Source organism: Hoplias malabaricus, chromosome 6 (assembly GCF_029633855.1).
Source record: "Hoplias malabaricus isolate fHopMal1 chromosome 6, fHopMal1.hap1, whole genome shotgun sequence".
In the NCBI taxonomy this organism is placed as follows: domain Eukaryota; kingdom Metazoa; phylum Chordata; class Actinopteri; order Characiformes; family Erythrinidae; genus Hoplias; species Hoplias malabaricus.
The window spans coordinates 36,625,500-36,636,709 of record NC_089805.1 but is presented as its reverse complement, the minus strand read 5'-3'; the positions used below and the strand labels follow the sequence as shown (position 1 = coordinate 36,636,709).

At 39.9% G+C, this 11,210-nt stretch overlaps 1 protein-coding gene across 2 annotated transcripts; it reads left to right on the top strand.

Annotated features, from left to right (window-relative positions):
* Positions 1–1,482: 1,482 nt before the first annotated feature.
* On the top strand, positions 1,483–10,929 carry rrm2b (ribonucleotide reductase M2 b). Of its 2 annotated transcripts, XM_066674718.1 has the most exons (10): positions 1,483–1,614; positions 2,922–3,071; positions 6,303–6,419; positions 7,166–7,299; positions 8,084–8,178; positions 8,390–8,523; positions 8,638–8,742; positions 8,832–8,945; positions 9,189–9,492; positions 9,622–9,744. In XM_066674718.1, the coding sequence occupies exons 1-9, from the start codon at positions 1,567–1,569 to the stop codon at positions 9,462–9,464; spliced, it is 1,173 nt and encodes a 390-aa protein (XP_066530815.1). In that variant the 5' UTR covers positions 1,483–1,566; the 3' UTR covers positions 9,465–9,492; positions 9,622–9,744. The 2 variants fall into 2 exon arrangements, with proteins under 2 accessions (XP_066530815.1, XP_066530816.1); XM_066674719.1 differs by lacking the exon at positions 9,189–9,492 and having other exon boundaries at positions 9,622–10,929.
* Positions 10,930–11,210: the final 281 nt, after the last annotated feature.

The following is an 11,210-nucleotide window of genomic DNA, read 5'->3' as shown; positions in this document are numbered from 1 at the left end:
GTTTGCTGTGTCTGTCAGCACAGCGTCCAGAGCATGGTGGAGATACCAGGAGACAAAATGACCTCCAGCAGGCCACTAATATCCATGTTTCTGTGCAAACTGTCAGAAACAGACTCCATGAGGGTGGTATGAGATGAGACATCCACAAGTGGGGCTTGTGTTTATAGCCCAACATTGTGCACTGCGACTGGCATTGGCCTGAGAACCCAAGATGGGCAGATTCTCCACTGGTGCCCTGTGCTCTTCACGGATGAGAGCAGGTTCATACTGAGCACATGTGACAGACACGACAGAGAATGTTCTGCTGCCTGCAACATCCTCCAGCATGACGTGTTTGTCAGTGGGTCAAACATTAGGGTTATGGTGTGGGAAGGCATTTCTTTGGAGGGCCACACAGCGCTCCATGTGCTAGCTAGAGGTACCCAGACTGCCATTATGTACCAGGATGAGATCCTCAACCACATTGTGAGACCATACACTGGTGCAGTGGGCCCTGGGTTCCTTCTGATGCATGACAATGCTAGGCCTCATGTGGCTGAAGTGTGTTAGCAGTTCCCGCATGATGAAGGCATTGATGCTATGGACTGGCCTGCCCTTTCCCCAGACCTGAATCCAATCGAGCACATATGGGACATCGTGTCTCGTTCCGTCCACCAACGCCACGTTGCACCACAGACACAGGAGTAAACTGATGCTTTAATCCAGGTCTGGGAGGAGATCCCTCAGGAGAACATCCGCCGCCTCATCAGGAGCAGGCCCAGGTGTTGTAGGGAGGCCACACACACTACTGAGCCTCATTTTAACTTGTATTAAGGAATTTCCACTGAAGTTGGATCAGCCTTTATCTTGATTTTCCACTTTTATTTTGAGTATGATTCCAAATCAAGACCTCCATGGGATAATAATTTTGATTTACGTTGATCATTTTTATGTTATTTTGTTCTCAACGCATTCCACTATATAGTTAATAAAGATTTTCAACTGGAATATTTCATTCATTGAGATCTAGGATATGTTATTTTAGTGTGTGTGTGGCCAAGTTTTTAGTTATGTTTTAGTAAAATGTAATGTTACCTTGTGATGTTAACCAACAATTATCTTTCCATCATTTCCCTTATTGCTGCAACAATTTAAACCATGTACACGTAACGATCAAGTGTTCCCTGGTGCTTCTGATGTCTTCAGGTATAAATAAGTAACATTTGTGTGAACAGTAGTTTGTGCTTGAACGATGAGGAATGATTTCTGCACCAGATGAGTCCTCTTCTCAGTTGTTTTTCTCAGATTAAACTACTGTCATCAGCAATGATTGCATTGTTGTTTGAGATTAAAGAGGTCTTTTTGAGACTCTGGCCTATTTGATTTAATCTATGGATGAGTTCTTCAAGTAGATAAAGTAGCACAAAAAAAAGCTTTCATTCAATTGTTTCTTCTTCTTCTTCGTGGGTGTTAGTGGCCTGTCAGGCCAGAAGGGGCGCTCCTGTTCCCTGCTGGTGCTTTTATCCGGTTATTTATGCTCCTGGTTACCACATTCTGTGGTAGTAGTGTGTTAGCGACTCATATGTAATGGACAACGACGTGATGAACATAAGGGCCGAGGGCAGCCAGCATCAGGTAATAACCCCACTCTGTGTCTGTTTACTGTGTTAACTGTGTGTGATATGTCTTTAAATCTCCAGTGGCTGACAGCTACAAACATAACAAAGACCCGAGTGCTTTTCTCTGTGTGTAAACTTACTTCAGTAGTAAACGCTGAATGCCCATGTAATTACGATAGGTTTATTACACACAGAGAACCAACCGACTCCCTGTCTGATTCAGTCAGGCCTGGTCTGTGACAGTGCCTGTAAATAGAGATCATTTTAAACCACGACAGAAGCTTGGCTCATTAGAACCTGCCTTATACGTTAGCATTTTATTTCTCAAGTTTGTGTTCAACACTTTTAACTCCAGTGATAATACCATAAACTATCACGGAATTACGAACTCTCCATTTATAAATTTGTTAGAGAAGGAGGAAAATGTCAGTTTTTAACCTCGCGTTTGGTCGAAAGTGCTACCTACTGCCCCCTTATGGTATTTAAATTAATTAAAAATAAGTGTGTGCAAATATTTGAGCACCCCTGGCTAAATTACAATAGTACACCGATCAGCCATAGCATTAAAACTACCTCCATGTTTCTACACTCCTTATCAATTCTCTCAGCTCCAGTGACCACTTATGTGCACTTTTTAGTTCTCAAATTACAGTAAAAAAAGTGTTGATCTGCATATTTTTTTACAGACTATCACCCTGTTCCACCAAAATATTATGTGTGGTGGATCATTCTCAGGGCTGCAGTGATACTGAGGTGGTGTGTTTGTGTACAGCAGACACAGCAGTGATACTGAAGTTTTTAAACACTGCATCCACTCTGTTAGACTCACCTACATCATTCATCCACCTTGTAGATATAAAGTCAGAGACATTAGCTCATCTGTTGCTGCACAGTTTGTGTTGTTGAGTTTCTAGTCTTTCATCTGTGGACACAGGAGGCTATTGACTGGATGTTTTTGTTTGGTCGACTATTCTCAATCCATCAGTGATGCTGAGGGTTGTAAAAACTCCAGCAGCACCGCTGTGTCTGATCCACTTCTACCATTACGGCAGCCTCCCCAGCACTAACAATTACTTGAAGACAACAAAGGAAAGAATGAACTTTAAATGTGTGGTCTGTTTATTAGGTGTACTTCCTATGTTAGTATCGTGTAATTGGATCTGGGGCAACCAAATCTTACATTAAAAAAACAGAATCATTTTCAAACAAGGCACTTTAAATTGTGACTAGAAGTCTGTCACAACAGAAAGTTTAATTGCAGCACAAGTTCAGAATGATTTGGAAATAAAGCAATGTTTGCAATATTGTTTGCTTTTGTTTTAGAATGGACACCAACACGTGGATCCACAGAGCACTGATGATGAGCCATTGCTCAGAGAAAACAAAAGGCGCTTTGTCATTTTCCCCATCCAGTATCCAGACATCTGGAGATTGTACAAACAGGCGCAGGCCTCGTTCTGGACTGTAGAAGAGGTGAGTACGAGCTTTGTGATATCTTGTGCTTCACACAGACATAACACACTGTACAGATTACAGCTTGACTGACACTGATTCTGTACAAAGGGTGAATTCCATTTCACCCTTTGCACCTACCACATAGCCTTACCCCATTGTTTTGACTGGGGGCAGGGGTGTCTCAATTCTGACTGTAAAAGAGGGGTAGGTGAAGAGTTAGGGCTACATACCCCTTGAAACAGAGATTTTACAAAAGCACACTTTAGACTTCAACCCTCAAATGCCAGCATTTTCTCCTCTACAACTATCCTTGATAAACATTGTATTATATTAGTTTATTGTAAGATTTTAACCACAACAACTTGTAGTTCAGTTCCATGGGGCAAGATGACACTTGAAAGAAAGGGGTATTGGTAAAAATAAGAGATGTGATTCATCCAAAGCCACAGTACATATCACTGTTTGCATTAAAATAAAACAAAATTGCCTGCAGGCTAATGTTTACTTCATATTAAGTAAAACACTAAAGCTATAATAATTCAAGGCACTGTCACGCATGTCTCTCAGAACTCCAGATCCCAGAATGTATCAGACAGTCACATGACTCTACACCGGGAATTCTGATCATGCACACCTGTTTATCTCATTATATAAGCTTCGCTCACTTACCAGTTCATGCCGAGTATTGCCGTGATTCATATCCCCATACAAAGCATTCTCTAGAAACCTGCTGATCCTGAATTCCTGTTACCTACCTTCTGCTCCTCTTTCGGTTCTTGTCTTTGTCTTGCTCCCTTGGATTTGTTATTATTCTCCGGGAGAATTCCGCAAGGCGGGAATACACCCTGGAGGGGGCGCCAGTCCTTCACAGGACAACACACACACACACACTCAACACATTCACTCACACACTCACACCTACGGACATTTTGAGTCACCAATCCACCTACCAACATGTGTTTTTGGACTGTGGGAGGAAACCACAGCACCCGGAGGAAACCCACGCAGACACAGGGAGAACACACCAACTCCTCACAGAGAGTCACCCGGAGTGGGACTTGAACCCACAACCTCCAGGTCCCTGGAGCTGTGTGAGCGCGACACTACCTGCTGTGGCACCGTGCTGCCCAAGGCACAAACAAAATGTCATAAGAAAAAATAATTAAATTATCCAAAGTATTTTTCCAAACACAAGTTAACACACAAGTGAAGATGTTATGTGCTGTAAGGTTTATAGTTGTGAAATGCAGTGGGATGATGTTATTTAATAGTACTGTTGTAACCTAATTCTTCTTCTTTTTTTTACATATTTCAGCCATTTTAAAATCTCCTACAACTCTTTTGTTAATCAAAAGTGTAAATCTTACAACACATAACATCACATGAAAATATTTGTATTTCCCTGAGCTATTTTACTGATTACTGAACACAAACCATTCATACTCAAGTGAAGACATTCTTCTCTACATGTAATTTAGAATCAGTGAAATAAGTGGGAAAGCCTACTATCTTTTGCACCTGTTGAGATGGTATGACAGAACGTTAACACCCTTCTACTTGTGATCAGATTGCCAGTTTCAGACAGATGATCAACTTCAATTTGTAACAGTTTCTGTGTAAGATTAAAAACTCTATTGTTTAATGTCACAAAATCCAAAAGTTCCTTCTGAGTCCAGATCTTTTAGAGTGAAATGAAGATACTTGTTTGTGGTTCACTAATGTATTTACTTTATATAAAAAGGTGTAAGTAAAGAAGTAAGGCAGACCACAAACTGCAGAGAGTAGTAGGCAATGGTTGCTTTGGGTTAAAAGAAAGTTTTGGAGCAATATATGAAGGTTTAGAGAGTCAGAGTGAAGATTTCTCAGAACAAGTCCTTGCTGTTCTAGAACAGTGTTTTTGAAGTAAGCATTCTGATATCTTTTAGGTTAAGATATTGCTGGCTGTGCAATCCTAAATTCAGTGTTTATTTTCACAAGTCTGAACAGCTGTGTGAAAGGAAACTTGAAGTACTTGATGTTTGCTGGACCTTAAGACACGGTTGATTATTTTTTTTGTTTGTTTTGTTTTTTTGTCGTAAAGCAAGCTTTTATCAGCATAAAACAAGGCTGTTGTTTATTCAATGCCAGAGTCAGTTAATATCACTAAAACATTAATGTCAAATAATATCATAAAACATCAGAAAGTTTCCTGAAATTTTCCAAAAATGTTTATGTCAATGTTTTCTTACATCCCTAGTGTTCCGTGAGTATCATTCCTTTGTTTTTACGCTTACACAACATTGGGCCTATATAATAATTTAACAATGAAAATACAATTGTTAACTAATTGCATTGTCTGTGAGGAGTTGGTGTGTTCTCCCTGTGTCTGCGTGGGTTTCCTCCCACAGTCCAAAAACACACGTTGGTAGGTGGATTGGCGATTCAAAAGTGTCCGTAGGTGTGAGTGTGTGAGTGTGTGTGTTGCCCTGTGAAGGACTGGCGCCCCCTCCAGGGTGTATTCCCCGCCTTGTGCCCAATGATTCCAGAAGGGCTCTGGACCCACCTTGACCCTGAACTGGATAAGCGCTTACAAATATTGAATGAATGAATGAATGAACTCATTGCATTTAACTCATACTAAAGTGAGAGGGATAAATGGTAAAGGACATTTTCTGTGTATGATGAGTTCTGCTCCAGGCATCAGGTTTTATTGCAGGCTGAGGTTGCTTTTTGTCTGTTTATTGGACTAATATTTAAAAATAACTGAAAGTGTGATCAGGGTCTAGTCTTCTGTTCATTTTTTTCCTCTAAATTAATGGTTTATAATCAAACTGCTCTGCTGTGGATGTTATGATCTGTGTAGATACAGTGTAGTTGCTACGAGAATAAAACACACAAGCATTTTGCTGTATGAAAACTATAGACAGACTATAGTCATCAAGTTCAATATTAATATAGTAATAATATACTTTTGAATATGGTTTTGACGTAGCATAGAGAATGACAATCTCTAGTTTAATAATTATTAAATATATTACCTTTCACAATACGGGTTTCTAATACTCTGAACCTGAGTGAACAGGAGTGAACAAAAACAGGTTAATTCAGCTTAGGACCAAAATTATTTTGGATAATATACTAATAATATTTTGAATAATTACTAGGCCAATTTCAACAGTCCTCTGTTGCATAGTCTGGGTCTAAAGAAGTCATGCGAACATTGTTTTGATTGATGTGGGTTGTTGATATTTTTTCTGTTGGTTTGTGCAGGTGGATTTATCAAAGGACCTGGCGCACTGGGAGAAACTGAAGCCTGAGGAGAGACATTTTATATCGCACGTGTTAGCTTTCTTTGCAGCAAGTGATGGCATTGTGAATGAAAACCTGGTAAGCATTTTTGTGCATTTGCATTGGCTTGAAACCCATCAGCCAAGAACCTTGTTAACTTAAATCATTCCTAAGTGAGGGTTTTGCCTATTATTTCAACTTAAATGTGCAATGTATTTTTACCATGTTAGTGAAAGCAGCCAGGGGTTACAATGTCTGCAGTGCCTATTCATTTAATATTCAAAATTACCAGTTAACCTCCACATATATGTGGATCCTTTGTAAATTGCTGCTTAAGGTTTATGTTTTTTATTAAGATATTCTCTTTTTATGATAATATTCGTTTTATGAATGCTGTTAACGCTGTCACACAGCTCCAGGATCCTGGGGTTATGGGTTCGAGCCCCACTCCAGGTGACTGTCTGTGAGGAGTTTGGTGTGTTCTCCCCTGTCTGCGTAGGTTTCCTCCCACAGTCCAAAAATACAAGGATTGGCGACACAAAAGTGTCCATGGGTGTGAGTGAATGTCTGTGTCACACTATGAAGGACTGAAGGGTGTGTTCTCGCCATGCTCCCAGTGATTCCGGGTTGGTTCTGGACCCACTGCCATTCTGAACTTGATAAGTGGTTACAGACAATGAAAAACATACAAAGGTTTTTTCAGGGAATTTCATGCAACATCCAAATTCAACCCATCACCACAGTGTTGAGGAATCTGCAGCAGTGATGTGCAGCCTTGTGCATAGTGTGATTCTGTGCTGACCTGCTTTTTTTTTCTTGTTTGTGTGTGTTTTCTTCACCTGCAGGTGCAGAGGTTCAGTCAGGAAGTGCAGCTCCCAGAAGCTCGCTCTTTCTATGGCTTCCAAATCCTCATAGAGAATGTGCACTCAGAAATGTACAGTATGCTGATTAACACCTACATCCAAGACCTAAGGGAGAGGTGAGAGGACACCAGGGTTGTTGATTACTCACTGTGGGTCTTTAGTTACTGCTGTGCAGTAAATGCTTTAATGCAGGTGACAGGTGCAGCATTTTTCAGTTGATTATGCATTCATATTAACTGTTCTATTTTGTAATGTGGTTTAGAAAATAGAGCCCATAGAAGACTTTTTTTTTTGTTTTGGTGAAAATGTTATTTAAAAAAAATAATAATTCAGGTGCAGCAATGGGTTGCTTAGTTATAATGTCTGATATATGTAACACCACCTTCCAGTAAAAGTATTGCTTGCAGAATTTCATCATACTACATATTTAGTTAGGTTTAACATGAAAGTGTTATTTGTGTTTTCATACATTTGACTCCTAACACAACATTCATGAAGGCCATTGAAATAGTAGTCATTGGGAATCTCCTCATAATGATGACTAAATGCAGGAATACAGAATCTTAAAAATCCAGAAAAAAGAGACATCATTAGCCACCTAGTTTTACAGGCATTCCTCCCACTTTCAAGATATACTTCTGGATTACTGTGGCACCACTGTTGGAGCTGAGTAGATCGGTTAAGAGACGTAGGCATTTTTGTTTTCTTATATTGGATGGAGTGTCCCTTTAATACACTGGCTTTTTTTTGTTAATTGAGGTTATGAAAATAAGTCTGGTATGCAGTAATTTATGAGCTTCATCAGAAGATCATGAAAGTTTAACTAAGTTTGAAATTTCTAAATTGAAACTGTAAAATGTTTATTCAATCATTTGAGGATTCCCCTTAATCTTTTAACAGAGACTATTTGTTTAATGCCATCGAGACCATGCCTTGTGTGAAAAGAAAAGCAGACTGGGCTCTACAGTGGATCTCTGACAGAAACTCTACCTTTGGCAAGTTTCAAAATTGTTTTAACTTCTTGGACGGATACAAATAAAATGGTGTTAATGGTGTTTAATTGTTAAATGGAAATTTTAACAAAAATGCTAATCTCAGTTGATTTTCCTTTAGCACAATCTCATCTGTATCATGCTCCCAAGACCCAGGGTTTTTATTAATGACTATTGTATGAGATCTAACTAATTCAGTAACTAATATTCACAGGGGAGAGACTGATTGCATTCGCAGCAGTTGAAGGGATCTTTTTCTCCGGTTCATTTGCTGCCATATATTGGTTGAAGAAAAGAGGTTTGATGCCTGGGCTTACATACTCAAATGAGCTCATCAGCAGAGATGAGGTGAATAAAGGTTTTATTTTTTTCTTAAAATGCTCAAGCTTCAGGTTATTACTTCAAATTGTGCAGTGTAGTTTTGTACAGTTTTAACTCACTGAATATTTTTAAATGTCTCAGGGTTTGCACTGTAATTTTGCCTGCATCATGTACTCGTACTTAGTGAAGAAACCATCTGCTGACCGGGTGAGGGATATCATCACTAAAGCGGTTAGCATTGAACAGGTCAGTGCAGTTCAAAATGCCTCCTGCTACATTGCAGTATTAGTTGCACAGTTATTACGTTAAACTACAACAGACCTAATTTTTTACAGGAGTTTTTGACCGAAGCTTTACCAGTGGATCTCATTGGGATTAACTGCTCTCTTATGAAAAAGTACATTGAGTTTGTGGCTGATCGATTGTTAATAGAGTTGGGAATACCAAAGGTCAGTTATTTCTCTGCTCGATACACGTGTTGTAAAAGATTCCACCAACATGGTCAAGAGCTACGCTCATACATACTTCATTTTTCTTATGAACACTTTCTGCTTTGTTATATAATGTACAATAAAAGCTTATATTTTTTAAGTTTAAATTATAACCTGCACAGTCACATTTAATTTTAGAAAGTTGTTGCAGTGTGTATAATCACCATTCATTCATTCTCTGTAACCGCTTATCCAATTCAGGGTCGCGGTGTGTCCAGAGCGTACCTGGAATCATTTGGGCGCAAGGCGGGGAATACACCCTGGAGGGGGCGCCAGTCCTTCACAGGGCAACACAGACACACACACATTCACGGACACTTTGGAGTCACCAATCCACCTACCAACGTGTGTTTTTGGACCGTGGGAGGAAACCGGAGCACCCGGACGCGGACACGGGGAGAACACACCAACTCCTCACAGACAGTCACCCAGAGCGGGAATCGAACCCACAACCTCCAGGTCCCTGGAGCTGCGTGACTGCGACCTGCTGCACCACCGTGCCACCGTATTCTACATTTCATAGTCATGTGTGATTGTGTGTGTGTGATTGAAAATGTTTAAATGGTTATTTTTCAGCTTCAATGATTTGAAATGTGAAGTTATATCACTGAAATTTTGTGTTTTGTCCCAAAAGGTGTATCAAGCAGAAAACCCGTTCGATTTCATGGAGTCCATATCACTGGAAGGAAAAACCAACTTCTTTGAGAAGAGAGTAGCTGAGTACCAAAAGTTTGGAGTGATGTCAAATACAGTGGACTGTGAATTCACTCTTGATGCGGATTTCTAATGTGATTCCTGATTTACAGAAATATTACATACGAAGGAGTAGAAACACAGAGTAGAAACACAAGCATTCGGTCACAGGCATGAGCAAAAATATATGAAGAAGATTAATATTTATTTTACAAACAGTCTCTGATTGTAGAATTCTCCATTTACATGGAGAGGGTAGACACTGAACAGAATTTTGCAGGTTCAGAGGTTTTTATTGCAAACTTGCTAAAGCTACAAACAGCTCTGATATGGAATAGGATATGAAATGGTAACAGTTGTTCTACTTTTGGCAAGGTGTTGAAAAATCAGATCATCCCCCACTGTGGCAGACGGTCTGCACAACAGGTTTGGTACGAGTTTGAATGCAACCTTCCCATTGCACTTGGGCTTGTGACCATCATCGGGAATGCCTCGGTGCAAGTCCAGTGGCTTGGTAGTGAACACGGGGAGAACACATTACACAGTATGATGTTTGAATTTTTACCAGTGTGAATGTCCAATGACATATTGCTGCCAACGAACTCAGTATAAAGTTTGTTTTACTGAACAACACTTACCATTACTCCAATTAGAATGCATTTTTAAACTACCTCAGCCTGTATTGTGTCAAAAAGACATGCTGTGTGAAAAGTAATATTCATTCATTATTTGTAACTGCTTATCCAGTTCAGGGTCACGGTGGGCCCAGAGCCTACCTGAAATCATTGGGCTCAAGGTGGGAATACACGCTGGAGGGGGCGCCAGTCCTTCACAGGGCAACACAGACACACACACATTCACTCATACCTACGGACACTTTTGAGTCTCGAATCCACCTACCAACGTGTGTTTTTGGACTGTGGGAGGAAACTGGAGCACCCGGAGGAAACCCACATGGACACGGGGAGAACACACCAACTCCTCACAGACAGTCACCCGGAGCGGGAATTAAACCCACAACCTCCAGGTCCCTGGAGCTGTGTGACTGCGACACTACCTTCAAAACACTTCAAAATCCTCACAGAGAGAGACCTGAGGTATAGATTGAACCCAGAACCTCAGGATACTAGAACTGTGTGCCAGGCCATCATCACACTATTTATAGGGGTTGTTTTGTTATTTTATTTAGAAATGTCTGAGAATAATTGTTGATTTCTGTATTTATGTTATTTTTCTGCTATATTCTACACAGTGTAATGTATTAAAATAATTAAATTTGAGATGTTATATATCCTGCCCTTTAATTCCACTCTAAACAAAGGCCCTGAGACAAAGAGCTAGATCAAACTGTTCATCTATAGACGCTATATGTATTATTACAACATAATGAGTGAGATTGAAAGGATATCCAGTAAAATGGAGTCTGATACATCACACTGGAAAATGATGAAAACAAAAAGGCTATAAAGTGAACCAAAAATTTTATGTTATACATTGGGGAAAACTATTTTATTCTATAGGCCACAGGAT